The 13,719-nt window shown below is 30.3% G+C and overlaps 2 protein-coding genes across 5 annotated transcripts in view; one reads left to right on the top strand and one right to left on the bottom strand.

Annotated features, from left to right (window-relative positions):
- HDAC4 (histone deacetylase 4) overlaps positions 1-9,641 on the bottom strand; it is a 45,217-nt gene extending 35,576 nt beyond the window's left edge. For 2 of the 3 annotated variants that reach the window (XM_070652516.1, XM_070652517.1), the window contains exon 1: positions 9,439-9,641. In XM_070652516.1, coding sequence (XP_070508617.1) covers positions 9,439-9,502 — 64 coding nt within the window. In that variant the 5' untranslated portion in view covers positions 9,503-9,641. The remainder of the gene's footprint in view (positions 1-9,438) is intronic. The other variant, XM_070652520.1, reaches the window with a different exon arrangement.
- A 1,040-nt stretch (positions 9,642-10,681) lies between these two features.
- LOC139099990 (protein jim lovell) lies at positions 10,682-12,927 on the top strand. Of its 2 annotated transcripts, none has more exons than XM_070652554.1 (3): positions 10,682-10,999; positions 11,111-12,086; positions 12,153-12,927. In XM_070652554.1, exons 2-3 carry the CDS (start codon positions 11,111-11,113, stop codon positions 12,467-12,469), a joined length of 1,293 nt encoding a protein of 430 aa, XP_070508655.1. In that variant the 5' UTR covers positions 10,682-10,999; the 3' UTR covers positions 12,470-12,927. The 2 variants fall into 2 exon arrangements, with proteins under 2 accessions (XP_070508655.1, XP_070508654.1); XM_070652553.1 differs by having other exon boundaries at positions 10,683-10,999; positions 12,138-12,927.
- Positions 12,928-13,719: the final 792 nt, after the last annotated feature.

Below are 13,719 nucleotides of genomic sequence, written 5' to 3'. Positions count from 1 at the left end.
GTCATCGATAAGTAAAACAAGAGAAAGAATTCCAATTGTTCAAATAAACCTTCAAATATTTAAATTTATTGGAGGTTTTTAATACTACAGTTGTATTTAAGTAGCCGCTTTCACATTCTTTAATTAAGTAGCAATGAAATTGTTTACAAGAATTGAAATACTGGAACAGACATTTATTAAAAAATTGAGTTTGAGGTAAAAGAACTTCACGAGATAATATAGCTGATAATTTTAGATTTCCATAAAATACTTAAATAAATAATATGCAAATCACGTAACCAAAAGTGCGGGAATTCCCAATTATTTTTCAAAATTTAATCAAATAGCAAGCAGATGCCGAATAGTAATTGACATAAATTCTTATGAAAACTGATTTACTGTCGTCAATCAATTAGAGATTTTCAAGGCTTAAACGTCTTGTTAAGTTGATAATCCATTAAACTTTTCGAGTGAAAAAATCACCTTAAGCTAAAAAAAGCTTTTTTTGTAAATAATCTATAAATTTTCTATTATAGAACTAAAATAAAATAAAATAAACTAAAAATATAAATCAAAAATCGTAATTTACTCAAATCCATGAATGAATGAATATAAATTTGGTCGAAAACTAGCGCTAGTTCTTCTTTTAAAAAATAACATTACACAAATATTTATATAATTATTTTTAGAAATAGGGAAGCTCATTTATTTTATTTTCACATGTTGTATTTTATTTCTCAAATTCCGTTTTTCTTTTTTATTTTCATAAATAAAGAGGAATGGAATTTAGGAAAAATTTCTCCATATTTTTTCTAGAGTTATTTGCGCGTTTTTCTGTCATCATCAATAAAAAAATGAATGAATGAATGCTTCTAGGAAAATTCAATAACAATTTAAAATGAGAAATCATTTTAACAGCTGAGTCACACTTCCATTCTAGGTATCAGGGGCGTAGAACAAATTATTGCCTCTAAATTAGATTCTAATAGGATGAAATGAATACTTTAAATATACTAATAAGAATTTTAATTAAAAATGTATTAAATGTAATAATGTAGTAGGAATGGTGAATGGCTATCTCCAGAAACTTTGGATATCAATTGTATTATTCTCTCATAGTTGAAGTAACTTAGATTTGGAGCTTCTACGGTTTTTAAGGGGAGGATCCAGAGGTCGACGTCGATTTAAAAATTTGCATCTATTTTTCTTCCAGCAATTGTGAACTAAAACATTTCATACAAATATTCGAGTCCCACTTAGGCTATGTTTTGGGAAACTGTACTTTTACCATAGCTTTATAAGAAGTAAGATTCCGAACAGGGCATATCATTAGAAAATCTGTAGAAAAACTCCTTTAAATCTAATTTTACAGATGACGAAGAATTACGACGTAGGCGACCAGAAAACTCTTAGAAGGAGGATGTTTATGTAGACAGTATTGTACTTGTTAAAGGCAGACGAAATCTAGTGATAGAGCAAGCTTCAGGTGTCATCTGAGGGAGGTTATGGATCACAATTGATCTGTACAATCTAAGATAGATTCTAGGAATCTAGATTTCAGATTCAATGGAAGCAAAACTCGAAACCGCATATTAGAATTTAATCTTAGAAGTCTATTTAATTAGTATTTAATTCCAAGCAACATTTACAAACTAAATACATTTTCCTAGCCACAAAAAGAATAAAGCAGAAAAATCTTAAACTGTGCATGCCAATCATTAAATTTTCTTTTTTCTTCTTTGAAGGACTTACTTCACTATGACAACGTTATTCTTTAGAAATTATTTTCTCTCCTCATGAAATTTCCTTTCATTTATGTGCTTTTCCTTTTTATTTTGTTGCTAATATTATCAACAATTTAGAATCTTTTCTTCATTCCATGTTTATTTACTAAAGAATTTATATTTTTTTATGGTTAGAATTCCTCCATGATAAATTATTATTCATCATACATTTTGCGTTTTTTTTTATGTTGTGTGTATGTAATGGAAAGTGTTTTATTTTTAGAATTAAACAGCTTTTTTTTCCTTTTTGCCTTATTATTATAGATTATTATTCTTTCTTCTGCTCGCTCTCTCATAACCGTACAATAGGTTTTCAATATATTATTGCGTACAATTCAGAACTGATAAATTATTTATAGCTTAAAAAGGTATGACATTTCACATTGTAGATTCATCGATCCTTGTTCGTTTCTATCATTACACTCTCGTAGCAATTATCAATATGTATACAGTGAAATGTGCTGGTATATAAATTTATGAAAGATTAAATGGAAAAAAAGGATCACGGTTAAGGTTATTCTTTGGTTACTTATACTTTCAGGCTTAATAGCATTTTCTGTTTTTGAGCCTAATTGGATTTTTATTCCTGGCATTTTTTCATTTTTTCATTTTACTTCTCTTCATTCCGCTTTATTTTCAGCTCAATCAATAATAAATATTTGAAATGTTCTTTATGAAATACAGCGTATGTCCGAGTAATACATCAACCTTCGGTAGAAATTATTATGGAATTTATTATTTCCATGCATGCTCCTTTTAAAATGGTGATCATATGCTTTGTGAAAGGATCGAACACAGTTATCCTGAATAATAATAAGGGGATGTTGAAATGGAATTTTTGTAATGGTCTATCAATGGTAAATCAAGTGCAGTAGTATGAAGGATACAGAAGATACTTCGCCATATAGTCGAATAACCCCCCATAACTCAGTAATAGGAGGATGTGACCGGAAATCATAGAACGTGGGTTCGAATCCCACTCGAAATGCGTTATTCGGAATTATGCAATTCCTGGTAGGATTAACAGGACGACTAAAACTTGTAATCACCAAATGATGATTCTCCATTGAGTCGTTCAATTGCTCCCTTTATGAGCTATCCACCATAATGAGCTATTAGTATCACTATTATGTCAAATGTTCAATATTCAGTTGGCGTAAGGATTTAAATTGTTATTGTTAATATATATACTAGTTAGCTACAGCTAGAGCTTCCAATATAAACTTTAAAAGCTTCAATTTAAAATTTCCAGAATAATCCAAAAAATTATAAAAATAAACAAAATTTGATAAATGTTGATCACAATTTTTGGTACATTTTGATAAGTTACTAAGCAACCGTGCGATAGCAACGGATTAAATGCCTTTCTGGGGAGCGTTTCATGATATCACAGCATATTGTATGTTTTTTTTTACACAAAATGAAGATTCTCTACTTTATTCAAGGACAAAGTAAATAAAAATAAAAAACAATAATCACAAAAGTGAAAGCAGGCACGAAAGTTCTTTACAGACATTATTATTTGACTTTTTGTTTCTCTCTCTCTATTGATTGATACGAGAAGTTTAAGGTGAATATCGTGTATAATAGATAAATCCGAGTGCTTGCATCATATAACAGAAAAGAAAATTGAAAAAAAAGCTAATAATACGTATACTGAGAATAAGAAAAGAATGAGAGATGCACTAGTATTTTTGCTTCACATGTGCTTGATTTCTGGCATGTTTTATTTTAAAATAAAAATTACTGATTTAAATATAGAAGAAGCGATTCTATAATTAAAACGTTTAAAGCCTTCTTTCCTCTTCAAGATGTAATTTCTTTTGTTTTTTTTTTCTCTGTCTATATATACATACGTTCATGTACATTTAAAATTATATTTTACAGCCAACAAGAATCTTAAAAATATTTGAAAATTGATATTCAAATGATATTCATTTGATAATCAATCAAATTAAAAACTTTATTTGGTGAATTCATGTCTAATTAGTTCCATTTACGTGAAATCATAAACTATAATAAGAACCTACATACATATTATCCGATTGTATAGAATAGTTGAACTCATAATAATAATAATATCTGTATACTACAGACAACTCGTCTCTATACTACTCAAGTCATACATTCATTTAAGCTATTTTCAAGTATTTATACAGAGCTTCAAGTTCGACTGTAAAGATTCATTTGTAACATTTCACGTGAAACTTTATAATATCATTGTAAAAAGGCATTATTGCATTATTATTATTTCGAATTAATTAGCTCAAAATGTTTAGCAACAGCACGCATGAAAGGAACATAACGACATAACTTTACGATAACTCAATTATTTATATTTTTGTAGAATTTTGTATTGTCGAGGAATATTCTAATTGAAATTGGGAACTAAATGTATAGAACAGTAGCCATTGTAATGGAATGAAAGTAAACGAGCTTCCGAGAAATACAATTTAATATTCTGAAACCTTTAAATTATTTGAAGGAACTGATTAGAAGCGATGGAAGTGATTACATGATCAAATAGGAATTAACTATGCTATTGAAACCCTTTAATCCACAAAATAATACCATAAATATTTGGTTTCCATTTGCGGCGTAACTAGCATTACTAAACATCTAAAGATGAAAATCTTAAGCATATGCTTCAAATCAGTGCAATTGTGTGGTTGTGAGACATGACTTTTATCATCGTAGTCAAGTGTAGACTTGCTATAGAAGGATTCTTATCAGAGATCGAAGCCGCTGACAATTTAGTCGGCGGCGGCTAAAATGTTCGCTTATTTTAGCGAAAAATTTAGCCGGCTAAAAAGTTCGCTTATTTTAGCGAATATTTTAGCTCGGCTAAATCTTCGGCTAAATTTAGCGAACATATTTAGCTCGGCTAAATTTTCGGCTAAATTTAGCGAACATTTTTAGCCGGCTAAATTTTTCGCTAAATTTAGCGAGCATTTTTAGCCGGCTAAATTTTTCGCTAAATTTAGCGAATTTTTTTAGCCGGCTAAATGTTCGCTAAATGTTTATGAATTGAAAAAATCATTTTTTTTCCAACAATTTGGTTATTTGTTTTGATCAGAGATCGAAGTCACTACGATCGGCGGCTAAATGTTCGCTTATTTTAGCGAAAAATTTAGCCGGCTAAAAAATTCGCTTATTTTAGCGAATATTTTAGCTCGGCTAAATCTTCGGCTAAATTTAGCGAACATTTTTAGCCGGCTAAATTTTCGGCTAAATTTAGCGAACATTTTTAGCCGGCTAAATTTTTCGCTAAATTTAGCGAGCATTTTTAGCCGGCTAAATTTTTCGCTAAATTTAGCGAATTTTTTTAGCCGGCTAAATGTTCGCTAAATGTTTATGAATTGAAAAAATCATTTTTTTTCCAACAATTTGGTTATTTGTTTTGATACTTTTTTGGAAATGATTTTTATCTTTCTGGATCTTGTTTTATTGATTCCGAAGTGACTTTATCATTACTGGACCTTGTTTTTTAATTCGTGGATGCATTTTAACCTTACTGGATCTTGTTTTTTAATATGTGGATTTACTTTGATCTTACTGGATCTTGTTTTTTTACTTCGTGGATGTACTTTGACATTACTGGATCTTGTTTTTTAATATGTGGATGTACTTTGATCTTACTGGATCTTGTTTTTACTTCGTGGATGTACTTTGACCTTACTGGATCTTGTTTTTACTTCGTGGATGTACTTTGACCTTACTGGATCTTGTTTTTTAATATGTGGATGTACTTTGACCTTACTGGATTTTGTTTTTTACTTCGTGGATGTACTTTGACCTTACTGGATCTTGTTTTTTACTTCGTGGATGTACTTTGACCTTACTGGATCTTGTTTTTTAATATGTGGATGTACTTCGACCTTACTGGATTTTGTTTTTACTTCGTGGATGTACTTTGACCTTACTGGATCTTGTTATTTATTTCGTAGATGTACTTTGACCTTACTGGATCTTGTTTTTGGTTCGTTGAAGTGACTTTGAGGAACTAAAAACAAGATCCAGCAGAGTCCAAGTCACTAATATTAACTAAAACCAAGATCCAGTAATATCAAAGTACATCCACGAAGTAAAAAAACAAGATCCAGTAAGATCAAAGTACATCCACATATTAAAAAACAAGATCCAGTAATATCAAAGTACATCCACGAAGTAAAAAAACAAGATCCAGTAAGATCAAAGTACATCCACATATTAAAAAACAAGATCCAGTAAGGTCAAAGTACATCCACGAAGTAAAAACAAGATCCAGTAAGGTCAAAGTACATCCACGAAGTAAAAACAAGATCCAGTAAGATCAAAGTACATCCACATATTAAAAAACAAGATCCAGTAATGTCAAAGTACATACACGAAGTAAAAAAACAAGATCCAGTAAGATCAAAGAACATCCACATATTAAAAAACAAGATCCAGTAAGGTTAAAATGCATCCACGAATTAAAAAACAAGGTCCAGTAATGATAAAGTCACTTCGGAATCAATAAAACAAGATCCAGAAAGATAAAAATCATTTCCAAAAAAGTATCAAAACAAATAACCAAATTGTTGGAAAAAAAATGATTTTTTCAATTCATAAACATTTAGCGAACATTTAGCCGGCTAAAAAAATTCGCTAAATTTAGCGAAAAATTTAGCCGGCTAAAAATGCTCGCTAAATTTAGCGAAAAATTTAGCCGGCTAAAAATGTTCGCTAAATTTAGCCGAAAATTTAGCCGAGCTAAATATGTTCGCTAAATTTAGCCGAAGATTTAGCCGAGCTAAAATATTCGCTAAAATAAGCGAACTTTTTAGCCGGCTAAATTTTTCGCTAAAATAAGCGAACATTTTAGCCGCCGCCGACTAAATTGTCAGCGGCTTCGATCTCTGGTTTTGATACTTTTTTGGAAATGATTTTTATCTTTCTGGATCTTGTTTTATTGATTCCGAAGTGACTTTATCATTACTGGACCTTGTTTTTTAATTCGTGGATGCATTTTAACCTTACTGGATCTTGTTTTTTAATATGTGGATGTTCTTTGATCTTACTGGATCTTGTTTTTTTACTTCGTGTATGTACTTTGACATTACTGGATCTTGTTTTTTAATATGTGGATGTACTTTGATCTTACTGGATCTTGTTTTTTTACTTCGTGGATGTACTTTGACCTTACTGGATCTTGTTTTTACTTCGTGGATGTACTTTGACCTTACTGGATCTTGTTTTTTAATATGTGGATGTACTTTGATCTTACTGGATCTTGTTTTTTTACTTCGTGGATGTACTTTGATATTACTGGATCTTGTTTTTTAATATGTGGATGTACTTTGATCTTACTGGATCTTGTTTTTTTACTTCGTGGATGTACTTTGATATTACTGGATCTTGGTTTTAGTTAATATTAGTGACTTGGACTCTGCTGGATCTTGTTTTTAGTTCCTCAAAGTCACTTCAACGAACCAAAAAACAAGATCCAGTAAGGTCAAAGTACATCTACGAAATTAATAACAAGATCCAGTAAGGTCAAAGTACATCCACGAAGTAAAAAACAAAATCCAGTAAGGTCAAAGTACATCCACATATTAAAAAACAAGATCCAGTAAGGTCAAAGTACATCCACGAAGTAAAAACAAGATCCAGTAAGGTCAAAGTACATCCACGAAGTAAAAAACAAAATCCAGTAAGGTCAAAGTACATCCACATATTAAAAAACAAGATCCAGTAAGGTCAAAGTACATCCACGAAGTAAAAAACAAGATCCAGTAAGGTCAAAGTACATCCACGAAGTAAAAACAAGATCCAGTAAGATCAAAGTACATCCACATATTAAAAAACAAGATCCAGTAATGTCAAAGTACATCCACGAAGTAAAAAAACAAGATCCAGTAAGATCAAAGTAAATCCACATATTAAAAAACAAGATCCAGTAAGGTTAAAATGCATCCACGAATTAAAAAACAAGGTCCAGTAATGATAAAGTCACTTCGGAATCAATAAAACAAGATCCAGAAAGATAAAAATCATTTCCAAAAAAGTATCAAAACAAATAACCAAATTGTTGGAAAAAAAATGATTTTTTCAATTCATAAACATTTAGCGAACATTTAGCCGGCTAAAAAAATTCGCTAAATTTAGCGAAAAATTTAGCCGGCTAAAAATGCTCGCTAAATTTAGCGAAAAATTTAGCCGGCTAAAAATGTTCGCTAAATTTAGCCGAAAATTTAGCCGGCTAAAAATGTTCGCTAAATTTAGCCGAAGATTTAGCCGAGCTAAAATATTCGCTAAAATAAGCGAATTTTTTAGCCGGCTAAATTTTTCGCTAAAATAAGCGAACATTTAGCCGCCGATCGTAGTGACTTCGATCTCTGATTCTTATGATTTGGTGGAATTAGAATTCAGAAGATTGAGCTTTTAATAAGAAACTTTTGCAAAATGAAGGTCAGGAAGACATCAACAAAGAGATGCAAATGAGGAAATACTGCTGGATGGGACAGAGACACAATTTTTACTCCTAAAACCGATGGAGCAATATCAGCCTAACGTGCTAACAGATCATTTATTCAAACTAGGTGACAGACCCAATTGTGAAGCACTTTTTTGTAGCTTAAGCTCCACTTATGTTGGAAAATGGTTACAATTGCCGTTACATTTTTGAAAATTACTGTTGATTCTTTTACATATCAAAATACATATCAAACAATTAGATAAATTTCAATTTTTAAAAATCCGTTAAATTATCAAGCTATCAATTTTGAGTGATTTATGACACGACTTTCCGTTTCAAGAATTTACATATCATCCAAGTATGCTCGTTTCTTTAGATATTATTAGCAACACTTTTGTTCGGTTACGTTAAAGAAATATATCACATGTAAATGTGGATTTTGGTTTCCATTTATATAATTACATGCGTAATTTTCATCTAAAATGATTTTTTTCTTTATAAAAAGATTTTAAAAAATTCATAAAAATATTGTCAAGTAAGTTATTTAATGTTTCACGTGATAGTAATATCCACTTGTTAGAAATGACATGTATAACAATTTAAAAGAAGAAAAAAAATCTAAATTCTATTAAGAAACAAATTTGGAAATGTTTGTATATATCAATGTTTTTCCTTATTCTCGTGCGCGCTCTCTCAAGCCTTTTCATATAGTATTTTTTTTTTCATATTCGCTGTATACAAAATTCGAGACCTTGAATATGAAAAAGAAAATAAACTACCTAATGTTAGCAGAGAATATAGTATGGAGGCATTTGAAATAATTTTCTGGTGTATTGCGTGTTTTTCGTTATTTTTTTTTTTTGGATTTTTTTATATTTTATTTTGAATTTATTTAAAGTTGCCAAATGCCATGCAAAAAATAAGTACATGTATAGCATACAGCTAGAAAGAATTTATTTCAGTAACTTGGAATAAACGAGGAAAAATAAAAATTTGCACAAGTTGTTCTCCACAAAATGAGGAAAAAAAGAGGAAACGAAAAAAAAATTCATGGCAGAAACGAGAAGGAGATTCTAAAAATATCCTGACGAATCGATCAAGAGCTTTCATCTCTTATAAGAAGAAAAATTCACTTGATGATTCATTTGATTTTTTGAAAAAAAAAATCTTATCAGAATTCTCTTTTTACTGAATAAGTAATTAGTCATTTATCTAAAATGCATTTTTTGTACTCACCGGAATCGGATATTCCTCCAAACAAATGATTATTGTGTTCATTATTCCCAGGACTTGTTGACATTTCTGTTTTTCTTAAAAATTATTACTAGTAATATACAAAAAATCTTTTTTTTCCTTAGAAATTCTTTCAAATTTTCTTCGCTACAAAATATTCACATAAAAAACCAATTTACACAAAAATTTTACTTAGTAAATTTTACATATTGTTATGTATTATACACTTATCAATAGAAAAGTGTTGTTAAAACTATTAAATTTTAACACAAATTACGCAAAAAATAGAGTTTTAAATTCATGATAAACTAGTACAAATTTCACTGACAACTGGATGTCGCAGGCGCTTTTCCCATCATGTTTAGTCATTCAAGTGTCAGAACGCTTTTTGGATGTTGTACATGAAGTTCATGTCTTTTCTTAGGTTAACAATTATGTGGAGTCTGTGGCGGGCCTGAAAGTGTGTCACACAACACAAAGAAATTAGTCATTCTGTATCAAAATTACTGTGTCTTAGTAGGCTAGGGTGTCAAAAACTCATGACATAACAAATGACCTACTTTGATTAAGATTCCTCATGATAATTCAAGGTTTGCTTCGATTTGAAATAAATTTTAATTATCAATCAGTACAAAGTGCTCTAATTAATTATCTTTTTATGAAAAATGTGCTGCAAATTGCTTTACCCATTTTCAAATTTTCTACGTCAGTTATTCTTTAAGGTTAATCCAATCTATTCGCAACGCATGACACAACATTATCTGTCTTGACTATCTGTGTAATGACTACTCTGATGAGTCAATTGCTTATCACGGGTCAATATGGACATATCTCTGAACAAATTTTCAATTCTTATTGGATAATTTCTGGAGAATCTAATAAATAAATCCATACGGTCAGAACATTTCTGATAATGCTTTCAGTCTAATGTACTAATTTTTCTTTTGTTATTATTGTTGATGTAGGGTTTTATGCTGCACAGAAGTAAATTTGAAACTTTTGTCGACGTTGAAAAATTTTTCATTGCAATAACTTATTTACAGTAGTTACAACGCCAATTACTATATTTTTTACAACTTTTATCACACAATTTGAACTGTTTACTGAAATTAAAACTATTAAAATGAAAAAATTAAATTCATGGCTACTACTGCTAACTGAGCAACACAGTTAAACGTCCAATAAAAATTTAAAATCGTTAGTTGCTCAGTTTTTGGTTTTAAAAGTGAAAAAAATATAAGCAAATAGTAAAATTAAATATTCTCGGGTTTCTATGCAAGAAAAATATTCTACGATAAATTAAAATCATATTATAAGTATTAAATTATTGGAATAGCATAAAAGTTATTGGAAAGTTGTGTAAAAAATACGAAAAAAATAAGTTAAGAAAAAACAAACAAAAATTTTAAAAAGGAAAATTTTGTGAAAATATTGAAAAGGATAAGTTATTTCACAACTTGATACAGTTTAAACAACGATTAAAGTGGTATTTTATTTAAAATACCCAAAAAATAATAGTAAAACAGTCGAGAGTGTTGAGGAAACGATGATCTAAAACAAAAAGGTTTGTATTTTCCCGTACTCCTTTTTCCGTACATTATTTTGGAGTGGGAGTTTGGGTTGTTGGATGAATATTAAAAAAAAAAAGTAAAAAAATAACAATTTTCCTCTTTAGATGGCTTCGCAACAGTTTTCTTTAAAGTGGCACTCTCATTGCCAACATTTGGCAAATTCTTTTAATGTCCTGAGAAGTGAGGACGAATTCTTGACTGATGTGACATTATGCTGCGATGGAAATAAGCGTCTTCGTGCGCATAAAATCATCCTTAGTGTATGTAGTACATACTTTCGAGAGACATTTATGGATAATCCATGTAAACATCCAGTTGTAATATTTAAGAATGTAAAATTTGATGATCTCGCAAATATAGTTGAATTTATGTATCGTGGTGAAGTATCTATAAGTCAAGATTCTCTTTCATCATTTCTTCATGTTGCTGAAATGTTACAAGTTCGAGGACTATCAGAAAATCAAGAGATTGTGCCGGAAAAGTCAATAATCGCAACACCTGTATCGCAATCAGAATCACTTTTCATTTCAGTCCCCGATGGAAATAAAATACTTTTAGCGACTCCACAAAATATCTCAAATCAACAGCAAACGACAACAACCAGTCTCATAAAGTCACCAATAAAAATTGAACAAACTCCAGTGCAGCATATAAAGACAACTTATATTGATCAGTCAGGACTTGGAAAACGTAAAAGATTTACAATAAAGGAAGCACGACCAGCCAAAATACCCGCCAATACATCAAACACAACTACACAACAATTTATTGCAGAGGCTGTTGATAATTCATTTTCAAAACAAGAAGCAGTGATTGTAGATGAGAATGGAAAGGAATCAGTTTTTGAAGAAGTTGAGTATCTCACGATGAAATCAAGTATGCCAGAGTGCAATTATGTTGTTAGTGCAATAGAAAATACCGAGCAAAGTCAAGATAATATGGAAGAGGAAATGGCATTGATGCAAGAGACATTTGAAATTATTGAAGAAGGAAAACAGCAAATGGGCGATGAAGTTGTTGGAGACGATCAAGGAAATGCAAATACAACATTATCATCTGGTGATGGAGGAACTGAATCAAGTGAGTGTTATATTTAATGTATTTAGTATTACTTTGAAGAAATCTGATAAGATTCTTATGTTATAGAAACTGAGGAGAAGCCAAGCGAAGAGACCAATAGTAAATGGACACAATGTCAGTACTGTAAGCTTGTAATTACCTCTGTAAATCTGTGGCGACATGTACGAACACAACATACATCGCAACCCCCCAGAAAATGTGAGTATTGCAAGAAAACATTCAAGAACAAGTACAGTTTAAGGGAACATGTTCGAATAAGTCACGAAAGCAAACAGAATGCCACAAAAACTGAGAGTGAAAATGAGGAAGCAACAACTACGTCCACGGCAACAACTCAAGCTACCGAAACTACCGGTAAAGTTATTTATCTTGAAAAATTATAAGTGTTGACCACGCCATATTTCACCACAATTTAAAGTAATTAATGATTCTTAGCTGAAAAAAAAATGAAGTAAATTAAATGAAAAGTACAACATTCAAATCTAATGAAATGAAAATTTAATAATAATAATAATAATTTAATGATATATAGTATGTACGCAGAAACATTACTATTCATTCATACACATGCACAGAAATGTGTGTCATTTTTGAAATTAGTAGATTCTAAGGTTGATTTATAGTGAAAATGTCCTTAATATTTAAATAATAGTTGTTAGGATTCACATTAGAGATTCGATAAGACATTTAGAAACATAAGACAACATTTAACTCCCTCCTTACTTACTCCTCGCCCTATACATGTATAATTTATTATTATTTTTGTTCCATTCGACGATGCATCCTTATGATAAGGATATACTTAACAGCTATTTGAAACGTATTTTTGGGGAGAGAATTGGCCGAATTTTAGTAATAATTTTGAAATCGGGTCAGATTCTGACAGAAAATTTATCGAATTTGTGACTTCTGTCAGAATCTTGGCAGGCTTTTTAAGATTGCTACAAAATATTCGGTAAAGGTTGTTTTCCTTCAAATATACATTTCACATTGTTGTTAAGCATATCCTTAAAATTCAATTCCTTCGTACTTTAGTCATTTTGTCCCTAAAATTCTCCATAATTTGACCATTTTTTTTGAAGCTGTGTAGTAAATTAAGAAATGATTTTTTCGTGTGTAATTGTGAAGTTTACTGCTACATAAATATGATAAATATGAAAAAAATAAGATTTTAATGTCAGTTTTAAATGAAAATGCACTATAGATCTTAAGAAATTTATCTTTCATGAATTCGGACTTGATGGATGGCAACTTTGAGATCTTGAGTCAAAATATCTTCTAATTATTTGAAATAGTTCCTACTGTCATTTATTGAAATGCGAATCTAGAATTTTGAGGATTTAGTAACATTATCTCTAGATTCGTTCCTCTATTCCTTACTGTCCCAGCAGTCAATAGAGTCCATACTTTTAAATTAATATTATTTATTAGATTCTAAATCCTTCATAGGATTGTTATTACTATACATCCCTATTCTGGATAATTTTGACTATGATCTCATTGTTGCGTCTGTTAGTTCCATCTGACTTATCATAAAAGCGTTTACCATTTTTCATTGTGTGTAAAAAGATTTCCTTTTTCTTGAAAGAAATAATACCTTTAATAAAAGATGTGAATTAAATTTGTAAGTAAT

Source organism: Chironomus tepperi, unplaced genomic scaffold (assembly GCF_022539635.2).
Source record: "Chironomus tepperi strain 1889 unplaced genomic scaffold, CSIRO-AGI_Ctep_v1 contig_48, whole genome shotgun sequence".
Taxonomy (NCBI): Eukaryota; Metazoa; Arthropoda; class Insecta; order Diptera; family Chironomidae; genus Chironomus; species Chironomus tepperi.
The sequence above is the reverse complement of the archived record's forward strand: the minus strand, read 5'-3'. Positions and strand labels throughout refer to the sequence as shown.